Below are 22,167 nucleotides of genomic sequence, written 5' to 3'. Positions count from 1 at the left end.
GGGAAGTAGAGCTAAATAGAGCTAAGAACTAGAAGAGATTGCTTGTCAATTGCTTGGTGAAGTAGTAATAAGAAAGTTTGATGATCTTGATCACTTGGCTGCGTCTTCTACGGGGTATATATCAGTTCTTCCTTCACCCACGGTACGTCAGAGGCAGTGAAACAAAGGAAGTCTGATATCCGGCTCGATGACGATCAGCGCAAGAAGTTTCCAATGGTGAAGGAGATCAGCTGTTCGATGTCATCATCGTGCTAGAGTAGGCTGATGACGTCACCCGCCACGGGAGGTTGTCCTGAAAGTCAAGGCCTCAAATCCACCCTCGCAGCCAATAGTGGCCTGTGTTTCACACAAAAAATAGAAACAGAAAAGTAAAATGAATACGCATGCACATGCTCCCATTGAAGTCATTGGACAAATCACCTAGACATGATATAACCATGAACCGTTGGAACCCTCAATGATGACACCGCCTGAGTCAGCAACTCCATGAATGTACAATTGACGTATTGAGTGAAATCCCAGCCATTGTCCATGTAAGCCCTTGCAAAAATGACCCAATTGAAAAAGAGAAAGAAAAGGAAGAAAAAAAAAAAGAAAAAAAAAAGAAAAAAAAAACAAGGCAAGCACTGTCCACGCTGTGGTGGTAACGCTGTACATCAATCAAACAAAACCTATAGATCAAACAAAACCTATAGATCGCTCGCCCAACCGTGTATGCAAACTCTTAATTGGTGTTCGCCTCCTTAGCTTCTGGGTTCAGAGGGTTGTTAGGATCGTATCCAACACTTTTCACAATACCCAGTCCCTTGGTCTTTCCTTCACGGAAAAGTACTCGGTCTCCAGGCGCCAGAAACTCTGGGCGTTGCACGAAACGGAAAGCCACCAGGGCACGATCACCCGTTCTGATGAAGGGACGGTCAATGTCAATGACAGAACACGTTTGACTCACGGCCCCAACATGCAACATCGCTTGGTACCGGGGCTTGATAGTAGTAGCATGAGAGAGAATGAGAACTAGATCCAGTCAGAGTAAGCCCTACACAGGTGACACAGCATGTGGTCCTACCTTCCGCAACGAACTCCCGGTAAACCTTGGGAGGCTGGTCCAACTTCTTGAGAACAACCATACCCTTTCGAACCTCTTTCCTTCGTACACGCTTCAACGCGAACGATCCAGACTGTCCTGCAAAGCAGGCATTGACAGATATCCGTTTCCGTTCGATGGACTTAATCGTGGTTGTAGTGAATTGTCCAAGTGAATCAGGGCCAACAAGCACCGTATCACCCGCGTGTATCACCCCTGACTTGGCCACTCCCGATACCACTGTACCTACATGTGGCACGGAGAACGTATCGTTGATAAGCAACTCAAACGGCGCGTCGGCATTGTAGTGGCCACGATGGGGAAGGATGTTCAAGAAAGTCCGTACCAGTTCCAGATTTTCTCCGGTCACGTTGGACACTTGGAAGATAGGGCAGATCCGCTGGCTGACAAACTGCGTTGCCGTGTTGATGGTCTGATCCATGTCTTTCACAAAGATGGGTATCTTGCGAGCGCCAGGAGACTTGAGGATTTTATTTAGTTGAGACAAGGTCTCCTGGAGAATTTGTGGGGGGCAGATATCAATCTTGGTAACAATGATCATCACAGGAACGTTCAGGGCCAAAGCAATTCCCAGATGCTCTTTGCTCATACCGATCAAACCGTTGTTGGCCGCAACCATCAATAAGCAGTAGTTAGGGCTGCTGCTCAGCATGCCGAAGACCGTAGTTCGCAAGTATCGCTCGTGACCGGCTAAATCGGAGAAGGAGATGACCTTGGCAGACCGTTTCCCTATCTCTTCCCAAGACAGTTTGCGGCCCTGAGCGCTGGTTACGATCTCTCCGCGACTGTCGAATCCCATAATCTCCATGCCGACGGAGCTGGTCCGGCCGCTCTCGATTTCATGTTTATGTCGGAAAAGGTTGACTCGAGCTTTACCGCGACCATCATCGAGGTTTCCCTTTACGAGAACTCCGAGCATGGTACTCTTACCAGCGTCCACGTTTCCCACAACCACTATCCGGAGCTCAGCCATTTCCTCCACGGTTTCTGCTGGCTGCCGGATGAGGAGCTTGCCGCAGGAACCCTTCATTCGATCATTTCTGACCTGGGATTCCTCAGGGCCTCCCACATTGTAGGTGACAAGTATACGGCAGTGTGCCGGCAGCGTTCCCGCCGCCTCCTGTACGCGCTGCAATGCCGTTTCCCATTGGGTCAGATCAAAGCCCATGGACTCACCACCATCCTCAATACCCACGTCAAATATCGCTTCACCATGACCTTCATCGATGCGTGTCTGTATAATGCTTCCCAGTATTTGCAGACTGTCCTCTTGTTGATCACCAGTATTCAACAACAAATCTTTTAATCTGGTTGGTTTCGGAGTGTCCGACAATCCTAGCTGGTCAAGGATCTCCAGCTCTGCATGATCTTCATGAACTCGGGATACACTGGCAGTAGAGTAGCCGCTGTCGCTAGGAGCAACAGAGCGATGCGATTGCTGCTTTTCAGCGTATTCTGCGAAATCGCTGAGCGCCTATGCGTTGACAGTCAGTAGGTGGGGCAGAGGCAAGGGAGGAGAGGTGTACAATCTCGCCTCTTCGCCGCTCCTCCGGAGTAAGTTTCGGTCCAGCCGGGGCCATGCTTGAATATTTGGTTATAGACAATGAGAGTGTTGTAGAAGTGAGACTATTAATACACGGTACTATACGAGCTGTATGGTCGGATAGGTGACGGTTCGCCTCTGGCGCATTCAGATACGTATTCGTGTTATCATAATTTCACGATGGTGGACAAAGAGGTTGGGTGGAAGTGACGGTGGATGACCGCGTTAGCTGATACAGAGCGTAACAAAGAACTCAGGGAAAGAATTAAGAGCGTTTGAGGGGCTAAATAGCTAAAGAGATTGACGTGGTATGAGGCTGAACTGAGACGTGTGGAGCGGATTTCGGGGAAGCTTTATCGATAAATGGGCGAAGTCACCGCCTGAGTCATAGCCCCAGAACAGAAGCACGACGAATACCGTGGACCACAACATGTAAATAGTAAATTATTTATGACATAAATAAATTGAGTCGCTTTAAAAAGATGTGACTCAGGTCGCATGCCATGAGGGAGTCATCATCTGATGTTTAGGCTCTAATCACTTCGCACATGACGTCTGTTTAACCAGTGCCATGCCTTACTAGTAGTCTTCGTCGATGACACACTAAAGACCCAGGAACCAGGATAAGACTATAGTCCACCACTCTGGGGCCATCGCCCGGCTTCATAGTTCCCTTCCTTATGCTCCAGTATGTAGGAGAGTCAATAGTCTCCTGAGAGCTCGGGGTTCCATTCCGACAAGTCCATCATCCACTTTGTCCATCCGATCGAATCTTATCAGGCTTGCGGGGATATTAAAACGACGGAGTCTCCTGAGAACGGTATTAATTGGCTTGTCTTAAGTTAGGATCAAATGTGATGGTAGTTGTTCCGACGCACCTCGCACAAAGAGCATTTCCTCCTGTCTTTTGATCGTCTGTAGCAAGCGATATATTAGCCATAATCGTCCGGAAGGAAATCCATATTCGAAAGAAATTATCCCATCGCCAAAGGCGCAGATAGTATCGGAGAATATTGGATCAAAGCTAAGCATGGCGACGTACTCGAATTATTTCTTCCTCGTTCTCATCCTCCTCTACCACGTAGATGGTCTCCTCCACATCTCCCATCACCAAGTTGCAATGGCTGTCGTATGCCTATCAGAGGACGCTAATCAGCCTCAAGATCGAGCCTTAATAAGATTAAGCACAATAGGAGACTTACATGGAGACGACCCTTAAGCTCGCGATCGCCGCGAAGCTTGACAAAAACGATCTCATCGAGGGAGAGGCGCACCAGATCCAAAGGTTCGGAAACGGACGTGGTGCCCGCATCTTCCGTGTCGGCCATTTTTTTTTGATTGAGCGAATGAAAGAGAAGAGGGGGAAAAGAGGGGGAAGATTGAAAGGAGTTACTGTAGCAGTAGCCGAGGGTAGTAATTGAACCTAAAGCAAAAGCTGTCGCGTTCAGGCCGTGTCAAGCAAATCAATTTCACTGCAGCAAATGAGGAGAAGCTGCAGGGATTCGTCGCCAAGGCGGCACCAACACGAAACAGACACCTTCAAAGAGGTCGGACAAGCTGTGCACTTTGTCCTACTCAACTTCTTCTCTTTAAAACTCAGGGAGGACCTCGTTTGTGGTGGAAATTTTTGATATCTTCAACGGTCTCGATGCGGGGACTCGTACTTGCAAGTGAGAGATTTAGCTCTCTCTTGGTGGTTCCCTCGTGCGGTCGCAATCGGTCCACTCAATTCGCTCTTTGCGCTGGGCCCACTCGAGTGATAGTACCCGCCCGCGATTCCACTCAGTGGAGGTCCTTCACCAACAACATTCCCAGAGATGCTTCCTGGAATGTGAATAATGACCCCCCGAATGATCGGAGATCCTCTCGAGCCCGTGTCGCAAGCTCCCGGCTGAGTACGACAAGTATTCTAGAAGGTGGTGGCAGTCATTATGACCACGTACCCCACACCGCTGATGTGGTACTAAGTACCGACGAGGACCTGAGTGCACTGAAGGCAACATTCTATGAGATTATACAGGATGGCCAACCTGATCAGGTTATGGACGCTCTGCTCGATCCTCGCAACGAAGAGTTGGTTGGTTCGATGCCTCAGACCGTATTCGTTGAAGTATTCCATTTACTATCTCCCGCTTACTTTGTGGTTCCCTATCGCGAGATCCACCGGCCGATCCATCCAAGTGCCGCGAAACTCAAGAGATTTGAGTCGCTAGACTCCATCTTCGATGATTTTGCGACCAAATTGGCTACGGTGGTTTCAATTCGACGGTCGGCCGGTCAGGCCCTTGGTCTAGCAGAGTACACTCACCTGCTGGATTGTGCACGGTCCATTGGAGATGCTCTCATGGCCGATTACATTTGGCATAGCATGACAGAAGACGAAGTCGTTCCAGACGTCACATGCTACAATTATTACATGGAAGCCAAGGTCTGGGACAAGGCCTATACCGGGCGAGAGAGATATCACACAAGGATGACGCCTTACGCTTATCGGCACAGAAGGTTTTTCCATCCAAATGTTGGTTGGCAGGGCTACCGTACCGCTGAAAAGAGCGTTCGAAAGGAAGTGCTCCAGATATTCAACAGGATGACCGAACAGGGGTATCATGGTGATGAGGTCACTTTTATCAATGTGATGTTGGCATCTAGCCGTGTGGGCCATGTACAGGGGATGAAGAACGTGCTCAAAGTAGCGTGGAATGTTGACATCGATGCGCTCGCGACACTGGATCCGTCTGAATTACCTCCAGCCACTAGTTATGACCGATCGTCTCCTCTGTACCCTTCAAGTCGCCTCCTGTTTGCAATCGCCCATGCTTTCGGCACGAACAATGATATTTCCGGTGCATTGCGAGCTATTGAGTTCATTTCAAACTCGTATGATATCCCTGTCCCGGAAACAGTCTGGCTTGAACTGCTTGAGCGCTCCTTTGTCCTATCACGGAATCGGTTCGGTCCTGACGCCAAGCGGAATTCATTAGGCAAAGTGCCTCCGGAGTTTGTGAAGGGTGTATTCGAAACAATGACGTCGAGCAATTTCAATGTTCGTCCTACAATCGATGTGCATCGTATCCTTGCAAAGACAGCATGGGACCAAGCCAGGCTGTCGGAATTCCAACAGCACATGTGTGCTGCTTACGACCTTTTGCGAGAAGCCAGACAGAAGCGGAGGACAGCGAGAGACATTATCGAAGCTTATCTAGGAGGGGCTTCCCGACGGGGGTCGCGAATTGACACGACGCTTTTACAATCACGAGGGTTTGCCGAGGCGGTACACACCTACGACGTCCTCCGATTGCGCACCGCCCAGCAGACCATTACTATGGAACGCTTCGCGAGACTCCTCGTTACACACAAACGGTGGACAGGCCGCGACAATCCGGTATGGGAACGCTGTCTCCTCCCTCAAATGCTTGAGGAATGGCAAGATTTTCTACCACAGTCCTTCCAGTACCGCGTCAGGGATGGCCAAGTCAATCTCCTAGGTGCGACGCACTGGGGCCAACATAGATTGACACTCCACAATAGGGTTGCAGTCCGTCGACCTACTGCGGAGAACGGCGTTGTACTAGACGAGGAGGCCGTGGAAATGGACGACGACTTCGTCTGGGCGCAGTATCTACGTTCTAACCCGGATCTCGACTTAAACGCCGCGCCACTGAAGCGGCTCTTCTCCGGAGTGGTCGAGAGGACCCGCAGACCCAGGCCTTCTACCCTAGATAGAGGATATGTTTCCGAGCCCCAAAAGCTGGACTCTGAGGCCGACGAACTGTCTGATCTGCCGGAGGAAGAATATGCCGGAACACAATGGACTGCACAGAGACAGAAGGGAAGAGAAGCACCGGGCGTTATACCTGGGACCTTTGACATGATATTTTCTTAGCTTCGCTTCATTTTCCTTATGTTTGTTCTTTTCTTTTTTCTTTTCTCGGTTTTATTCACGTCTTGAACGATCCGCACAGTCGGGTTGATGAGCTGCTTATTCGATCAGTTATGAAACCCCTGATACTTCGGTATGTTGTTCAGCATCGGCCATATACCCTGTCTATAGTATTTGTTGCCAATCGAAATATTCTATTTGTCTGCCAATGTGCTTTGCTTCGATATACCATTAGTAGGTCAATCGCGTATCATATGCAAATGTACCCAACATATACTCTCCCCACGTATAGTAAAGGATAACGCTGTAAGAAAAAACGACATTTACCAACATACTAAGCCTTAGTGTCAAGCATTGATGGACCTTTAAATCTAGACAGTAAATTTAATCTCCTATAAACTTATAGTCGATTTTCAGTCACCCTAGGGTTATTTTTGATTATATACAGTAAGCCATGCAGTTCTGATTGCGCATCGCCCTAATAAGATGGTTGGTTACTTTTGCTCAGTCAATATACAGATGACCTTTCAGGGTGCCATTGTGTTCAAATGAAGACATAAAGAATACACACTCGGCTCACCAGATATGTAAATCTGAACTAGCCAAGCACCAAGGTTTGACTTAACCCGAATGGTGCAATGTCCGAATCCTCCATCTTAAAGCCATAAGCTTTCAGCTGGCCATCATTTTCCTGATTGATTAAACCTTCTCACGCTTGAGATCATTAACCGCCATATAACGACCAAGAGTAATCCACCCATATCGAAACCAAACCATCTGACTCTGATGAGCCTTAACCATAGCCGACTGCGCCGTCATCCATTCGCCAACAGAGCTTACAAACAGAAGTCTCGCAGGCGCATCCTCCTTCGAGGAACGAGATGAGCCCTTCAAGCCCGAAAACAAAGAATCGACAGCCCCACGCGCCATGCTCAAGGGCGCGTCAAGCACACCGATATACTTGCGCAAGATGTTCGTCGTAGTGAGCGTGTACAACGAGACCGGGCAGGTATACCCGGGCTTATCTTTCATCAGGGTACGAAGGAAGTGGACAGCGCCATGGTAGAGAGAACGGTGGTTGGGGTGGTTGCTTATACCATGTCTGTCAAAGGTGAGGAGCACATCGATAGTCGCGACGGGTGGTTTATCCCGCGTTGCTCCTCGTTTTCGGGACCCGGACTGGGCGTCGCCTATTTCGGGGGCGAAGGCGGAGGCAAGCAAGCTTGAGACGTCGCTTTCGGACCAGGTGGCGCTCATGCTGTCGGGGAAGCGGGTTGGGTCGTCTATGATGAGGACATCGGACTCGCTGCGGAGGCCTAGGTGCACAGCGCTTTTTTTAAGCTCCTTTTTGCGGATGTGGCCTAGTCCGTCGGCGTCTCCTGGTGGGTTTTAGCGTGCTTGGAGCTGAGTGATGTGGCTTTATGCAACGTACCGCTACTGAGACATAAGATCTTGAGATGGTTTCCCAGCTCTGGCTTGGTTAAAGCTAGCACCGTCGGTGCGAAAAACATCGCCTCATCGTCGGGGTGGGCTATTAATAGGCATATCCGCTTGTTGTACAAGCGGGGGAAATTACGAGCAAATGGTGAGGAAGACGTGGCGGATAATGTCCAAAAGATGAAGACGGCTGTGATAGCGAAGCCCAGCGATATGAATGATGATGGAGACATAGCACGAATTTTGAGTACTCGATTGGTTGACCACACCTTAGGCTAAGGAAGTTAAATATGAAACCCACGGGACTGAACAGCAAGGTTATGTTTAAGAAGTATGGATCGGAGGATCAAACGCAGATTGGCTATGACTGTACTGGAGGCGCATCCGACATTCTCTCACACACTTTATGTTCCAATCCAGTTTGTATTTGTCTAAGATGGAGATATATGGAGCCAGTCAATAGCAACTCAATTGCAGCATGGCTTTTTAAAAAATGGAGGGTGCTATATCGTGTCCATCCAACACAAGGCAGTGTGATATAGCATAAAGGGGAAGGTTTGACTCCAAAGAATCGGGGGCGACGGCGGTGCTATCACCACGTGACCGAAGATAATCACTATACTCCCTACTATATTATAGACAACTACTCTCCTAGCGTTGTGCGAGGTCCCCTTAGGGAGGTGTCATACTAATAGAGGTTGACTGATGAATATTCTTTTGTTGACCCAGTTCTGGGGACAAAATTCTCATACACTGTCAAAAAGCTTCGACAAGGACAGAGGACCCTGGCGGTTGCCTACCCCGGTCATCGCATGGACAATGCATTGCAAAAATTGGCTGACTTTCAACGTCTTACAAAGCAAAAAGCTAGATCAGTTATTCTCTTAGAAAAAGTAGCAAATAGTCAGATATCTCTATACTGTTCTCCTTGATACATACGGCAGCTTGGAAGCAACTTCTGGCTGTGTCTATTAGCACCACTTTTCTATCAATCTAAAGAAAGCTTCTCCAAAATTCCTCTACCCTTATCGTCTAAATCCGGGTACTGTCTCAGATGGCACAGATATGTCAAAAACTCCATCGCATCCCCATGCACATCCAAACGTTCACGCAAAAGCGCTTTCCATTCTGCATCCATCTCCGTGAGACCCCAAGAAGCCGAAACATACTCATACCAGATACGGTAGTAAGCCGCATATTCCTAATCAAGAATACCAACAAGCTTCCCATCTTTGACTATGACATTGCCCAAATTCAAATCACAATGCGTAAGAACATATGGTTCACACGGTGGAAAGCGCTTTTTCAGGTTCTCTAGGACATCCAGAGGAAATTGTTTCCCAGGAGGATCGTGAAGAGTGAGAGCGATGGCATTCCAGAGTTCTATATCCGAGTGAAAAGGGCCTCGCGGTTCCAGATCAAAGAAAAGTAATCATGGAAAACAAGGTCCTTGATCGACGCTTTGGATGGAAGGTGACGTTATGTACTTTAGCTGGTTGCGAATTTCAGCAACTTCATCTGCAATATGTGCTTTTTGGGATGCTGATAAAGATGGCCAAGCCTCGTCGAGCGTTTGTCCGTCTACGCGCTCTCGAGGATAAAGTATCGTTGATCGTGGTCGACCCATTTATATAAGACTTTCGGGACTGGGATGTCTTTGTGGGCTGTAAGTTGGTTGAGAGTTTGAACTTCGATCTTTGGGCCTTCATCCGGGCGTTTTTTGAGAACTAAATCAGACCCAATCGACCATACGCCTCGATTGTGGGCACCATAAATGAGCTTGACGTGACTGGAAGAGCAACATTGTCTTTGTTGTTTAGATGTCCAGCCACAGGCAATGCAACCTTCGGCATTTTCATCGGTCATTTAGTAGGAATATGTTGGGGGAGGTACAATCTTAGGTAGATATATGTATCTGGGATATGGAAAGGATAAGAGAATGAGAATATGATGTTGTGTGATGTAGGCTTCGTCAATAGAAATGAACATCGCGTGGGGGATCTGTGATACACACATAGTTCATCTAACTGGTTCCCTCACGACCACCCGCTGAACAGCGATGAGCGCTAGATACTGATCCCATACAATATACAATATACTCTTACGTCAGATCAAGTGATCTAAACAATTTATTCTAAAGCTTCATATTAGAAGACTGGAGTAGAGAGTATTACGAAATATAGTATACTGTACGTATTATACACATACTCGAGCCATCGAAAACAGCTCTGTAGGTAGATACGTAGGCGAGGAAGAAGGAAAACGTCTTTCATTGACTGAATAGTAGGACGAGGTACTAGTCAACTGTTTCTTGCCTCTTCTTTTATGCTTGGTACTGTTATTCAGGGACCCGGATTTTATATGTGGTTGACGGTGTTAATCCCGTTATGTCCGGCGGTGCGTAAGTGGAGAATCGTCAGCAGCTTGCATATTACCCAGTCTGGAACTTTAACAAACCCCTAGAATAGTAGATAATAGATGGAAATCCAGTGTTTGAATATCATCAAACAATTACCCGTTGATTTCCCGGTCTTAGTTAGACAGTCTTCTGGCGGAGTTAACGGGCATATGTCCTCAAGACCTCGTACTCCGTACATGATATCACCGTGTCTGTGCCTGCCTCAAGGCCATATATAATCAGCCATGTATCAGTAGTTTGTTGTTTCGACCTACACAGCCGTATATCCAAGAAAGTATAACACCTCGTCATGTCTTCCCAACCACTTCTCGCTCGCTACCGACAGCTCGCCCCTTCGGCATCCGTCAGAGTCTCCCCTCTATGCCTAGGTGCCATGACCTTCGGCACTGCGAGCAAAGAGCGATACGGAGAATGTAGCAAGGATGCCGCCTTTGAGATCCTCGACTATTTCGTCAGTCAGGGCGGGAACTTCATCGACACCGCCAACGCATACCGAGAAGAGCAATCCGAGATCTGGCTGGGTGAATGGCTTGCCTCCAGGCAAAACAGGGACCAGATGGTTATTGCGACCAAATACACCACCGGCTGGCAAGGCCATCACAAGGACAAGATCCAAGCCAACTATGGTGGGAACGGAACCAAGTCAATGCGTATCTCGCTCGAAGCATCCCTGCGCAAACTTCAGACAACCTATATCGACTTGTTCTACGTGCACTGGTGGGATTACACTGTTTCGATCCCGGAGTTGATGCACAGTCTGAATGATCTTGTGGTCTCTGGAAAGGTCTTGTATTTGGGTATCTCTGATACACCCGCTTGGGTAGTCGCGAAAGCCAACCAGTACGCTCGTGACCACGGCCTGCGACAGTTCACCGTGTATCAGGGCATGTGGAATGCAGCGATGCGTGATTTTGAGCGAGATATCATACCTATGTGCCGCGATGAAGGGATGGGCTTGTGTCCTTATGGAGTGCTGAATCAGGGTCGCTTTCAAACCGAGGAGGGATTCAAAGAACGCGAGAAGAGAAACGACGGTCGGAATTTCATCCCTTTATCTGAGCACGATAAGAAGGTTTCCCGTGTGCTCGAGGATGTCGCTAATGCGAAAGGCGTAGAGCTTCTGCAAGTCGCTCTAGCTTATGTGCTCCAGAAAACACCCTATGTGTTTCCTATCGTCGGTGCTAGGAAAGTTGAGCATATCAAGGGAGTGGTGCCGGCTGTTGGGATTACGTTGACAACTGAGGAGATTGAGAAGATTGAGTCAGCGTATACGTTTGACCCTGGGTTCCCGCATACTTTCCTCAGCGGGACGCTGTTTGGGGATGGCGCCCCTCAAGGCGCTTATGGCCCAGGAGATGTGTGGTTGACCAAGCCTTTGGGAACTTTTGACTGGGTAGGATATCCGGAGGCAATTGTGCCAACTGAGAGAAAGTAATGGTCGACCGCTGGGTTGTCTTGCATAGTAGTGAGCGTCTGGATATGTCAAGTAGTCATTTATATTGACTGACTATCCCTAAAGTTAATATATTTTTGGTATATCTCAAAGATCCATATTTGCACAGAAAGCGGATCTAGTACTTGCCTAAGTAACGTGATAAGTATACTCGTGACTCCTACGGCTTAGATATATATAGATGTGCGTGCAAATGCTGTCAAAAAACCATGGTCAAGAGCAATTGCAAGCGAAACCATCTGGCGTGCTAGGTGCATAAACCAATCGACAAGTCTAGTTCTACAACATCAACACATGCTTTAGGTTCAGACTTGGTCAGTGTGAATCCACCGGTGGATCACAATGCGGCGATTACCGCCATGTGGCCAAAGGTGGTGTACACGTGCATTAAGCTTCGGCGCTTGTAGCCAACCACCATTAGATCAGATATACCTAGACGATGTGCAACCGCCGCCATGCCAATTGAAGAGCCTCAGCGAGCATTTGATTGACTCGACCGAGCATATAGACCCTGGCTTGTATGATCTATAGTTGTCAAAAGCCTGATACGTCGAAGCTATGCTAGCATCTATGTCCGTGAGGGTCACTCAAAGCTGCATTGTATATGGCTAGTCGCATATATGTACGCTAAATCAATGAATCTGTATTGTTCGCAGCAGAGAACGTCATCAGTAATGACGCGGCAGTAGTACATACACAGGAAAGAGGAGTATTTTGTGACTTGGAATCTACAACACACGAACTCAATTCAAGGCCCGATCAATCTTTAATGTCGGAGGGGGATCCCGTATGTGAGTCACGCCGAGATGTATAGTAGTGCATCTAGAACAGGATAGATGAAGTGTAACAGGAAATGATATCCCAGAATGATCGTGCGACGTCGGAAGTAATATCCGGCTAGTGGTATACATGTCGGGATAGCAATCCGGTAGAGACAACGACCAAGATAATCTGATCATCGACACCTGAATTAACAGGTGACTAACAAGCATGGCGCATTCCAACTGCCAAGGTAGGAGACTCCGATAGATTGAATCAGATTACTAGACCCTTTTAGCCTAAGGTATCTACGGAGGATGTTGCCATACCGCCTGTTAGTCATATTAGGTAAAAATTCCAATTAACTGACTGATGGCGCAACTAGTAAACCCTGAAAAGCCCTGAGAAGGGCGGTGCGTACTTCGTAACTGTTACTTTAATACCAAGTTCACTTCTCTCACCTATACACTCCACCAACTAAGCCCGCAAGAGTCGGACTACATAGTATCTAACCAGGCGAGGGAGGTGGTAATCGAACGAACAATCGGCACGAGCCGAAATGTTCTTCGAGAGGCGTACAGAGTAGATTGTTCAACCAATCAGCGTGGGGCGTCCCACCACTATGCCAACCCGATCTGATCAGGGGGAGAGAAAACTCTGAGGCGCTAGTGACACAGGGATATGGAAACGGAGCGCCCTACGCTAACCGTCGAAGAAAGCCGGGAATAGTCCGTGGAAACGGAGTACGGCGTACAGAACAAGGTTTCGCTTTCCAGCGGAAAGCGCCGATGGGTCAACCATGTGTCGCCCTCGGAAATTTTGTGTCGTTTATTTGCGAATTAGTCACCCTAAACGACGAGCGGCGATCTACATGCAATGGCCCCTGGAGGTGCATCCGCATCTGATATAGCAGGTGTTCTTCGCATGGTGTTTGTACACAGTAAATACCGCAAGTGTGAATACGTGTTCAAGTCGAGCAAATTAATCCCTCAATCTGGTGCGTCTTCAGAGTCCAGACTGAAGGGGATTTTTTTTCTTTTTTCTTTTCGATCTCGTACTATGGAGTACGCAAGGTATTGGGACGGGATTGGCGTAAGATTCTGACAATATGAGATTAGATCCCCAAATGTGAACCAAGAATCAAATCAAGTTGGAAGTGGATGTATGCCAAGGCTGCCTGAAACCAACAATTACGCGCCGCTCGAATCAATGCTCATGGATGGAGGGGCCAATTGCCTATGCCGACAATTAATTCTTAGTATATTCATTATCCAGAACGATAGACGATGTCAGTACCGCGAGGTGAGAGGTCCTTGCAGAAACCAATAGGGTTGCTGAAACAAACCATGATATGAACAGTACGTCTCCAGATTATTCACATTTACATCGAAATACTCCGTACGGGGAGAACTGGGTCTGTCGGAGAGCGTGGGATAGTTGCCGTAAGGGCATCCGATCTCTCGTGGCATGATCGAGTCGGCCATCCGTCAGCATACTCGTGCCGAAACTCTCACATCGGGGGACCGACCAACAGACATAGCGAAACAAGACATGATGTCGTCTTAGAACTTCAGATTGATCATCATCCAAGCGCATAAGGTGCCTTAGTCACGGACGAGGACTTCCAATGGGCAGAGGCGGTGGTGAAACTGTTAGGTAATGAATATGGCGCAGGCGGTGGCCATTCGTCAGAAAACGTGCTTTTCCCCTGTTGACCATCAACGCACAGGGCACACTCCCTGACAGCAAGGTTGCGTCTAGAACTATGTCGAGCGTTGTGAGTGTTGCACATCAACTGATCCTCGTAAATATCGTCTTTCTTCTCCTTACAGACCGCTATCTAACTACGAATTGATCCCAATCCATTCCCCAATTATCTCCTCATCTTATGATTCACCAGCCAAGAAATATTGCGAAAACCACCCGCAGGCGATGATGCAATGCCCCGCAAATGCTCAGTTTCCTGCAGTGCGGGGGGAAGTGAAAAAGAAATTTGGACCAACGAGGGGCAGCCGAGCGACCTGGAATCTTCCGAAAGTGTGCCTTCTACCGCCGATCCTGTAGGGCACAACATGCTAAGGCTTGCCCAGATATGGCAATCACAAGGAGACCCGCGCTCTGACCACTATCAAACAAAATCTTCAATCTCGGGGCGAAAAGTCCAAGGTCCTCCTGGGACCTGAGAATATTCTCCGGAAACCGATATTCTTACCCGTGGAAAGCAAAGGGGTGTGAACTTTCAAGGTGAGTCTTAAAGATTCTTTTCTTCTTTTTCTCCCGCTAGTAGTGGGGCCCGACCATGTTGCAACCGCATCAGCCTACCTAATTTAAACAGAATAAAATAAAAAAATTCAATAAGATGTTGTATGAAAAATTTTTTTTCTGACCGGTCCCTTTTCCGAACGGTGTGCTTCTGGTTCGATGGTTTTTAGCGTCAGCTTCCAGGCGGTACTGTGCCCCTCATCTTGCAAAAAACGGAAAAGCGGCATCACAGTTCCAGAGGATCTCCAACTAGCGCCGTAACTGCTTGCCGTATGGTATTGTATACCCGTGTACCGGTGCCGGTCACCGGTTGTATGAGCAGGACTTACGCCAGACCGCCTAAGACGCCGGACCTTCAGGTCTTTTCATGACGCCACGTGATGGTTCAATGACGGCAGCTGACCTGCCAGAAAGGGCCAAAATAACGCCGCCCTGGGAAATCAGGCGCAACGGGTAACCGGACCGCCTGCTGACTCAATCGTATGTTTGTTTGGTTGTATGTGTGGTGGCTGATGATTTGTTCATGGACCCCAAATTATCTTGTCTCAGTCCTGTTCCATTGCTGTTGCTGGACAATGGATCCAGAATCTGATATATTTGGATGTCGTCGTGGCACTGTGTCTTACTACAATCTTCTAAGTATGGAACAAGCCAATGAGCTTTTGTATTGATGAACTTGTAGTCTGTCTAGAACATGAGTCAGCACTTCGACCCTTGGTTGGAAGACTTGGGGACTACAAGACATGACAGCATTGTCTACAAATTGACAATGTGACTTCGGTGCGCCTTCAAGAATGGTCAAAAGTCTCTATCGGCCGAACCCCACCGGTCCTTAGCGCTTCGTGTACTACATTCATGGGGTAGGGATGCCGATTGCGCATACTTTCTGGGAATCACATCCAAGTCCGGTAGGGTTTGACGGTCCCGGGGGATTGACAACTATAGATCCCCAATCTTCAGGTGAGTCACTGCGCACGGGCTTTGAGGGATGCATCCTGCAGCGTCATGTGTTGAACATCTTTATATCCTTTGTACATTAGTGTAGTCTTTGTCATTCCTTTACGGTATGTTGTCAAATGATGTGAGCGTGGAGATGTAAAAGCTGCAAGTGCTTGCGACATACTACCCTAGCGGAGTAGACTAGACTCCGCGGAACAAAACACACTCGGTCGGCCTCACATGCTCACAGTCTTTGTTGTTGTCGGGGTCTTGCTCCGGTTCACTTTCTTAGAGGGAAAATGAGAGTAGTAGTGTAACCGAACTTGTCAGATCATTGCTCCCCGATCTTGCGTAACTATTCTTCATGAGATTGCGTGATCATAGTTTCTAGAATCTGGGGACTCAAGTATAATCCGTGGACATTCTAAAATCTACCTTATTCTAGAATACGGTATATGGTTAAGACTGATGTAATTTTAACACGCAAGCTGCCAATAAGGCCCTACCTTGTGGACAACCGCGATACTGGTTAAATTCGACTTTTATTACCCTCCTGGGGAATTTTCTGCGCGATGAGTAAACGAAGGCCCTTCCACCCTCTGTTATTTTTGCACCGAGGGTACTCTTTTCGCCGTATAGAAATTACGGTCACCGTATGGTAAGATCCACAATGACGCTTTTTCTGCCGCGCCCCACTTGGAACCCATCGAAGTGACGGAGCTTTAGGGTGGCTAGACCGGAAATAATTGGTACCTTGTAACATGGTGTGGGAACCTCCTAGAATCAGCTAAAAAAAAAAAAAAAAGAAAAAAGAAAAAAGAAAATTTCAATTTTTGGTGAAAAAGGGAACAAGAGTATATATGGAAGAAGTCTGGTACTAACAAGAAAAGCTTGTCCGAGTTCATTCAAAGCCAGCGGTTCGCCCACTTTCTACTTCCTGATTCCTCTCATCTGGAACTGTACCTGAAGAACATCAACACTTTGTTCCTATCCATCCTTCACTCGGAACCAGGGACCGATTTCATACTATAGTCCAAGAACCTCATCATCGATTCACCGTACCCGAGTCTAGCATTGTTCCATATCACCGTCATTCTGGCTTCATAAAACTGTCAAAGGATTATGTTCTGGGTTGTCTGCCTCACATCTCAACTTATACAACACCGCACTGTATCCTGAAGTGTTAGTTGAATACACGCAATCACTGTTTCCGATTCCATAACAGTCATCTGCCTCTCCAAAACCATACTGCTCTCTTCCTAGAGAAGCCACCCTTCCATCTTCCTCTTTCATTTGCATCTATTTGGTTGGCACCGAGTCCCTAGAAGCGGACATCAATCAACATGCCCGGCCGCCTCCTTTCTAGCCTTGTTCGCCCCCACGTGCACCACCACACATCCTTCTCGTCGCATTCCACCTCTTCCTCATCTACCTCCGTTAATGAGATCCACACTCACACGGTGGCCCATAAGAAGCCTTCCGCAAATGTGCTTGAACGAGCACGCTCTCCAGAGCGCCGTTTGTCTTTCGCGGTCGATCATCTAATTCACCCTCACAGGGATCACAGCAAGGAGAAGCGCCGCAGTCATGGGCGTTCATCCGGTTCTAAAGAGCGTCCAGGCGATCATGGCGTTAGTGCTACTGCCAAGTTGGACGTTGTCGTTGAATCACCACCGCTCGTCTGCTACGGCAGCCCGGCTAACTCGACTGGTGCGCTATTCTCTGGTCGTTTGAAGATCACTGTCTCGGAAGCGGTTGACTCCATTACTCTCGATAAGTTTGACATGAGATTGATGACTAGAATGACTACGAAGAAACCAGTCTCGAGAGAATGTCCGAACTGCGCCTCTAGAACCGAGGAGTTAAACCACTGGAATTTTTTGACAGAACCGCTTCACTTGAAGCCTGGCGACCACGAATTCCCTTTCAGCTACCTCTTTCCTGGTCATTTACCCGCCTCTTGCAATGGATCCCTGGGAAAGATTGAGTACTACCTCTCTGCCCATGCACAAAACACCACCGGTGAAGAATACGATTTCCAGATGCCTTTACACATCAGGCGCGCTATCCTACCCGGAAACGATAAATCCTCAATCCGTATCTTCCCTCCAACTAACCTCACGGGCCGCATTGTGCTTCCCTCGGTCGTTCATCCCATCGGTACGTTCCCCGTCCAGATGACCCTGAGCGGAGTCGTGGACAAGGGCGAAGAGACCCAAACCCGTTGGCGCCTGCGCAAGATGATGTGGCGTATCGAAGAGCACCAGAAGATCGTTTCCACAGCCTGTGGTAAACATGCGCACAAGATTGGTGGTGAAGGCAAGGGCGTCCTTCACCAGGAAACTCGAATCATCGGACATAACGAAGAGAAGGAGGGCTGGAAGACCGACTTCGATACTGCCGGAGGCGAGATTAGCATGCAGTTCGAGGCAAGCATCAACCCCACCTGCAACCCTGTGTGCGATCTTGAGGCCTCCGGTGGATTGGAAGCCAAGCACAACCTCGTTATCGAGTTGATCGTCGCTGAGGAATTCTGTCCTAACCGCAACACCAGGCTCATCACGCCTACGGGCGCAGCACGTGTGCTCCGCATGCAGTTCCACTTGCATGTCACTGAACGTAGCGGTCTCGGTATCAGCTGGGACGAGGAAATGCCTCCGATGTATGAGGATGTTCCTGCTAGTCCCCCCGGCTACACAAACCCTGATGCCAGCAGTGTCATGGAAGACTACCACGGTTCCCCGCTCCCGCTTCCAGAGTACGAAGATTTGGAACGCATGGACTCCCTTCGACTGGACAGCGACTCTACTCACTCTTCGGCTCGCTCAATTCTCTCAACACGCGGACGATCTCGATTCACCACAGACGATCTCACTGCCGAGCCCATGACACAACAAAACCGCAATCGAGCCCCGTCCGCCGATTCGCAAGTCTCTCGGGCCTCCGAGTAACTTCTACAACATGGACATGAGCAAACAATTTTAGACCAGCTCTTTCGCTCCTTTCTTTCTTTGACTCACGACGTTACGATTCCTCACGACCGAATGACCTCAACCTGAACTCAGAGAAACCAATACTAAACTCTTTTCAACATCACCATGAACAACGGACGCTTAATCAACATTGTTGTTTTGTTTTTTCTTAGAGAACACACTTGGGGAAATACCACGGCTGAAAAAAAAGTTTTCTTTTTGTATCTTTTTTTGTTTGTTTCTTTACTGGCTGGGCGAAGAGATTCTTTTTCATGATACCCGTCATCTGCTGAGGGTTTTGATCTTATTAATTGTTTCTATATTATACAGATGGATACCTGATGGTTTTTCCTTTTATTTTCAAGATGATACACATAACTAATAATGCAATGAACCAATACAATAATCCAAACTTGAAATGTCTCAACCTTACTAGCATTCCTTATCTTCTAGACTACTAGTAGTACATTCAACAAGGTTAAATTAAGCTCGATGACACTTATGACATGTCCTCAAATCCACCACCGATAGATAGCTCAGTCAAACTCACATCAACAGATCAACCCACCCACGAATCCCTCCCCAAGTAGCCATGGCCCACCACTCCCCAAAAATCGGTACCTGAAACCCCCCCAATCCTTGGATGATACCACAAAAAATCAAACATACACATATCTACCACCCATGGCCGCACAACCGGTATACACGTAATCAGATGCTACATGTTCCACGTAAGCCGAGGGTGGTAGCCGCTTTCGTCATGTCATTGTTTCTATGTAAAGACGACGGGCCGTTTGCGGCGTTGAAGGCTTTTTTTTTTGTCAAACCTCGATAAACCTCCTTTGTTTGGTTTCAGGTCCTTATCCTTGTTTTTACTACATAGTTAAATTTGACTAGGGAATATGATAGATCGGTTTTGGGGGACTCGGGCTTCGGGGGAGGGAGTTGGTCCAGGCTTTTTGGGGGGTTGGGTTGGATGGCTTGGTGTATTTGTTGGTGAATGATCAGGTGTTTTTTTAAAATTTTTTTTTTTTTTTTTTTTTTTTTTTTTTTTTTTTTTTTTTTTTTTTTTTTTTTTTTTTTTTTTTTTTTTTTTTTTTCATTAGAAAATTCAAGTTCATGTGCTGTTCGATGAGTGGTTGTGTTTTGTATGGTCTATGTGTTAAGTGTGCTGAATTGGATGGTACTTTTGTTCTGTTAGAGGAGTTGTTATGGTGATTTGTCTAAATCGTAGGCAGGGTAGAACCTTAAAGGCATTTGTATGTCCGAAGTCGATAAAATCCAAGAACCTACGAACCGTGCTTTACATTCATGATCAGATGTAGAAGTACTCAGTAGATAATCTTGTTCCCGGGGGAATCTAACATATGTGAGGCAGAAAAATGCTATGTACATACAACACAGTTCCAGACTATGTCAAAACTCAAGCTTTTACAAACACCAGACGAATAAACACAACAATAAAATAACATCGCTGAAAATGAATTATGAATCGAAGATGGGGCCGAAAGCGGGGATGCCTCTTGACTCGAGCTCATATACCACTTTCTTCGTCACGAAAGGATTGCTGATCACGCATACAGCTTCCGCATCGAATTCCTTGTAGAGCTGTCGAATGATTGGCACCATATCGATACGACCAGACTCCCTGGTGTTGATGATGTATGGGTTGGTATCCATTTTGGAGACCAAGTCGAGTATTCCTTGCCCATAGGTCTTTAGGGGAGTGCGAGTCTGCCATACGACACGGAGATCGGGTCGGTTGTCATCGCCCAAGAATGAAAGGCACGGCCCGATGCCGGACCCGGTCGTGACAACTACCACTCTCTTGAATACTCTCATTGCGTACGCGAACCCATAGATGAGGACGCCTCGCTTCCAGAGGTGGGTGGGTTGATCGTTGATACAGGCTGTGGTCCAGTCCCCGGCTTTGGAAACGAGGCTTGAGAATGTCTTGCCCTCGGGGTCTGGGAAGGTTGCAAAGCCATGCCAGTCATGCAGTGGATGTCTTGCCAGTTGAATGCCCTTGCCAAATGTGGTGGTGGTGTGGTTGAAGTGAAGTCTCACTGCATGGTTTGAGAGGTATTCAGGCCTGACTGAGACCTTCCGCAACAGTAGCCACGGGTGGACGATGGCAGCGACGGTCACCATCAAGAACCAAAAGGCTGGAAGTTCGATAAGAAAGCGACCAAATGATTGATGGGCAGCCCGGCTAAAATCATTGACGAAGAGCATGAGAAGTACCACGAACAGTGCCACCACCAACCACCCAGAGAAACGATGTGTCAACTCGAAGTAGTCATGTTTCTTAAATCGAAACCCAGGGTAGGCAACGACGATAATTGCAAGAAGCAATACTAGGATAATGTAGGCCACGACAACGGGTGCTACAGAGATCGTGGACCTTCCAGTCGATGGAGACCAGTACTCCTTCGACATCAAGCCCACGAAGCCCGCATACCAAATAAATGAGGCAACTCCGCATCCGCTATGGACTCCACCATAATGGTAGACTTTTGCTGCAATACGGCGGAGTCTCAAAGGAGCGGATCGGGGGATTGAACAGACAATGAGGAAGATGGCGTTTACCACCAGAGGTTGGCGTGCCAGTCCACAGGCAAGTAAGTTGGCAGCTGTTGCGTTCACCAATGCCAGTAATTTGCGATCTGCTGTCATAATATAGATAAAGACAGCAACATTGGCACAAAAGACCAATGTGAATAGACGGCGGTAGATGTTGAGGAGGGTAAAGCGAGACGAGGAGAACGGCTTCTTCTTGGGGGCCTGGGCTTCCAGGTCAAAGCTATCAGGGCTTTGTGTCAGAGTACGATCCGCCTTTTCTGAGATACAGTTCGGCATGGCCGTCTCGACGTCCACCAGTGTACTCCTAGGGCTCGTTGAACCTGACGCACATTTGGCTGGCGGAGGGACTGAGATGACGCTCTTTTCGGAGAGCGACATGGTTGTGAAGCTCTAGTAGAGAAAAGAGGTGAATGGATGGATGGATGAATGAATGAATGAATGAATGAGACAGGGATGTGAGGTGATAATGGAGGGTGCCTGATAGGGTGAAAAAGAACAAGGAAGTAGTAGTACTAAGTAAGGTACCAACAATACAGGAACAACAATGCATTCACTTCGGTATGAATCCGATTCTTGTGAAGCTCAATCAATCAATGATGCAGGGCACATGCAGCCTTTTGAGTTGGCACATGATGTCGCTTCCCCTCAGGCATCTTCTCTCTCTTTCCTAAAGCGTGATCGTACATTAGACAAAGGGACCATCGCTTGATAGTCTCTTCCTTCACTTTCTTCCTACAACTATGACTTTTTTCCCACCCCCACTTGATTACCTTTACATTCACACTTCGCTTTCACCTCGCTTCATGTGTGCGGTG

General features: G+C 47.8%; 6 protein-coding genes across 6 annotated transcripts; 3 read left to right on the top strand and 3 right to left on the bottom strand.

Moving 5' to 3' along the window:
* Window positions 1-724: 724 nt before the first annotated feature.
* Window positions 725-2,685, bottom strand: AO090120000384 (putative GTP binding protein (GTPBP1); the record flags this gene model as incomplete). Its single annotated transcript, XM_001824049.1, has 3 exons — window positions 725-1,014; window positions 1,067-2,579; window positions 2,632-2,685. The coding sequence occupies 3 exons, from the start codon at window positions 2,683-2,685 to the stop codon at window positions 725-727; spliced, it is 1,857 nt and encodes a 618-aa protein (XP_001824101.1).
* Window positions 2,686-4,296: 1,611 nt separating this feature from the next.
* On the top strand, window positions 4,297-6,531 carry AO090120000382 (uncharacterized protein; the record flags this gene model as incomplete). The annotated part of the gene is made up of 1 exon (XM_001824048.1): window positions 4,297-6,531. One exon carries the CDS (start codon window positions 4,297-4,299, stop codon window positions 6,529-6,531), a length of 2,235 nt encoding a protein of 744 aa, XP_001824100.1.
* A 696-nt stretch (window positions 6,532-7,227) lies between these two features.
* Window positions 7,228-8,198, bottom strand: AO090120000381 (PIG-L family deacetylase; the record flags this gene model as incomplete). The annotated part of the gene is made up of 2 exons (XM_001824047.3): window positions 7,228-7,907; window positions 7,961-8,198. 2 exons carry the CDS (start codon window positions 8,196-8,198, stop codon window positions 7,228-7,230), a joined length of 918 nt encoding a protein of 305 aa, XP_001824099.1.
* Window positions 8,199-10,673: 2,475 nt separating this feature from the next.
* Window positions 10,674-11,819, top strand: AO090120000379 (aldo/keto reductase; the record flags this gene model as incomplete). The annotated part of the gene is made up of 1 exon (XM_001824046.1): window positions 10,674-11,819. The coding sequence occupies one exon, from the start codon at window positions 10,674-10,676 to the stop codon at window positions 11,817-11,819; it is 1,146 nt and encodes a 381-aa protein (XP_001824098.1).
* A 5,321-nt stretch (window positions 11,820-17,140) lies between these two features.
* AO090120000378 (alpha-arrestin) lies at window positions 17,141-18,748 on the top strand (the record flags this gene model as incomplete). Its single annotated transcript, XM_001824045.3, has 1 exon — window positions 17,141-18,748. One exon carries the CDS (start codon window positions 17,141-17,143, stop codon window positions 18,746-18,748), a length of 1,608 nt encoding a protein of 535 aa, XP_001824097.1.
* A 1,506-nt stretch (window positions 18,749-20,254) lies between these two features.
* On the bottom strand, window positions 20,255-21,730 carry AO090120000377 (integral membrane protein TmpA; the record flags this gene model as incomplete). The annotated part of the gene is made up of 1 exon (XM_001824044.1): window positions 20,255-21,730. One exon carries the CDS (start codon window positions 21,728-21,730, stop codon window positions 20,255-20,257), a length of 1,476 nt encoding a protein of 491 aa, XP_001824096.1.
* Between the last annotated feature and the right edge of the window lie 437 nt (window positions 21,731-22,167).

The sequence above is a fragment of the Aspergillus oryzae genome, chromosome 5, assembly GCF_000184455.2.
Source record: "Aspergillus oryzae RIB40 DNA, chromosome 5".
Taxonomy (NCBI): Eukaryota; Fungi; Ascomycota; class Eurotiomycetes; order Eurotiales; family Aspergillaceae; genus Aspergillus; species Aspergillus oryzae.
Note: the sequence above shows the minus strand (reverse complement) of the source record. Positions and strands in the feature narration are given on the sequence as shown.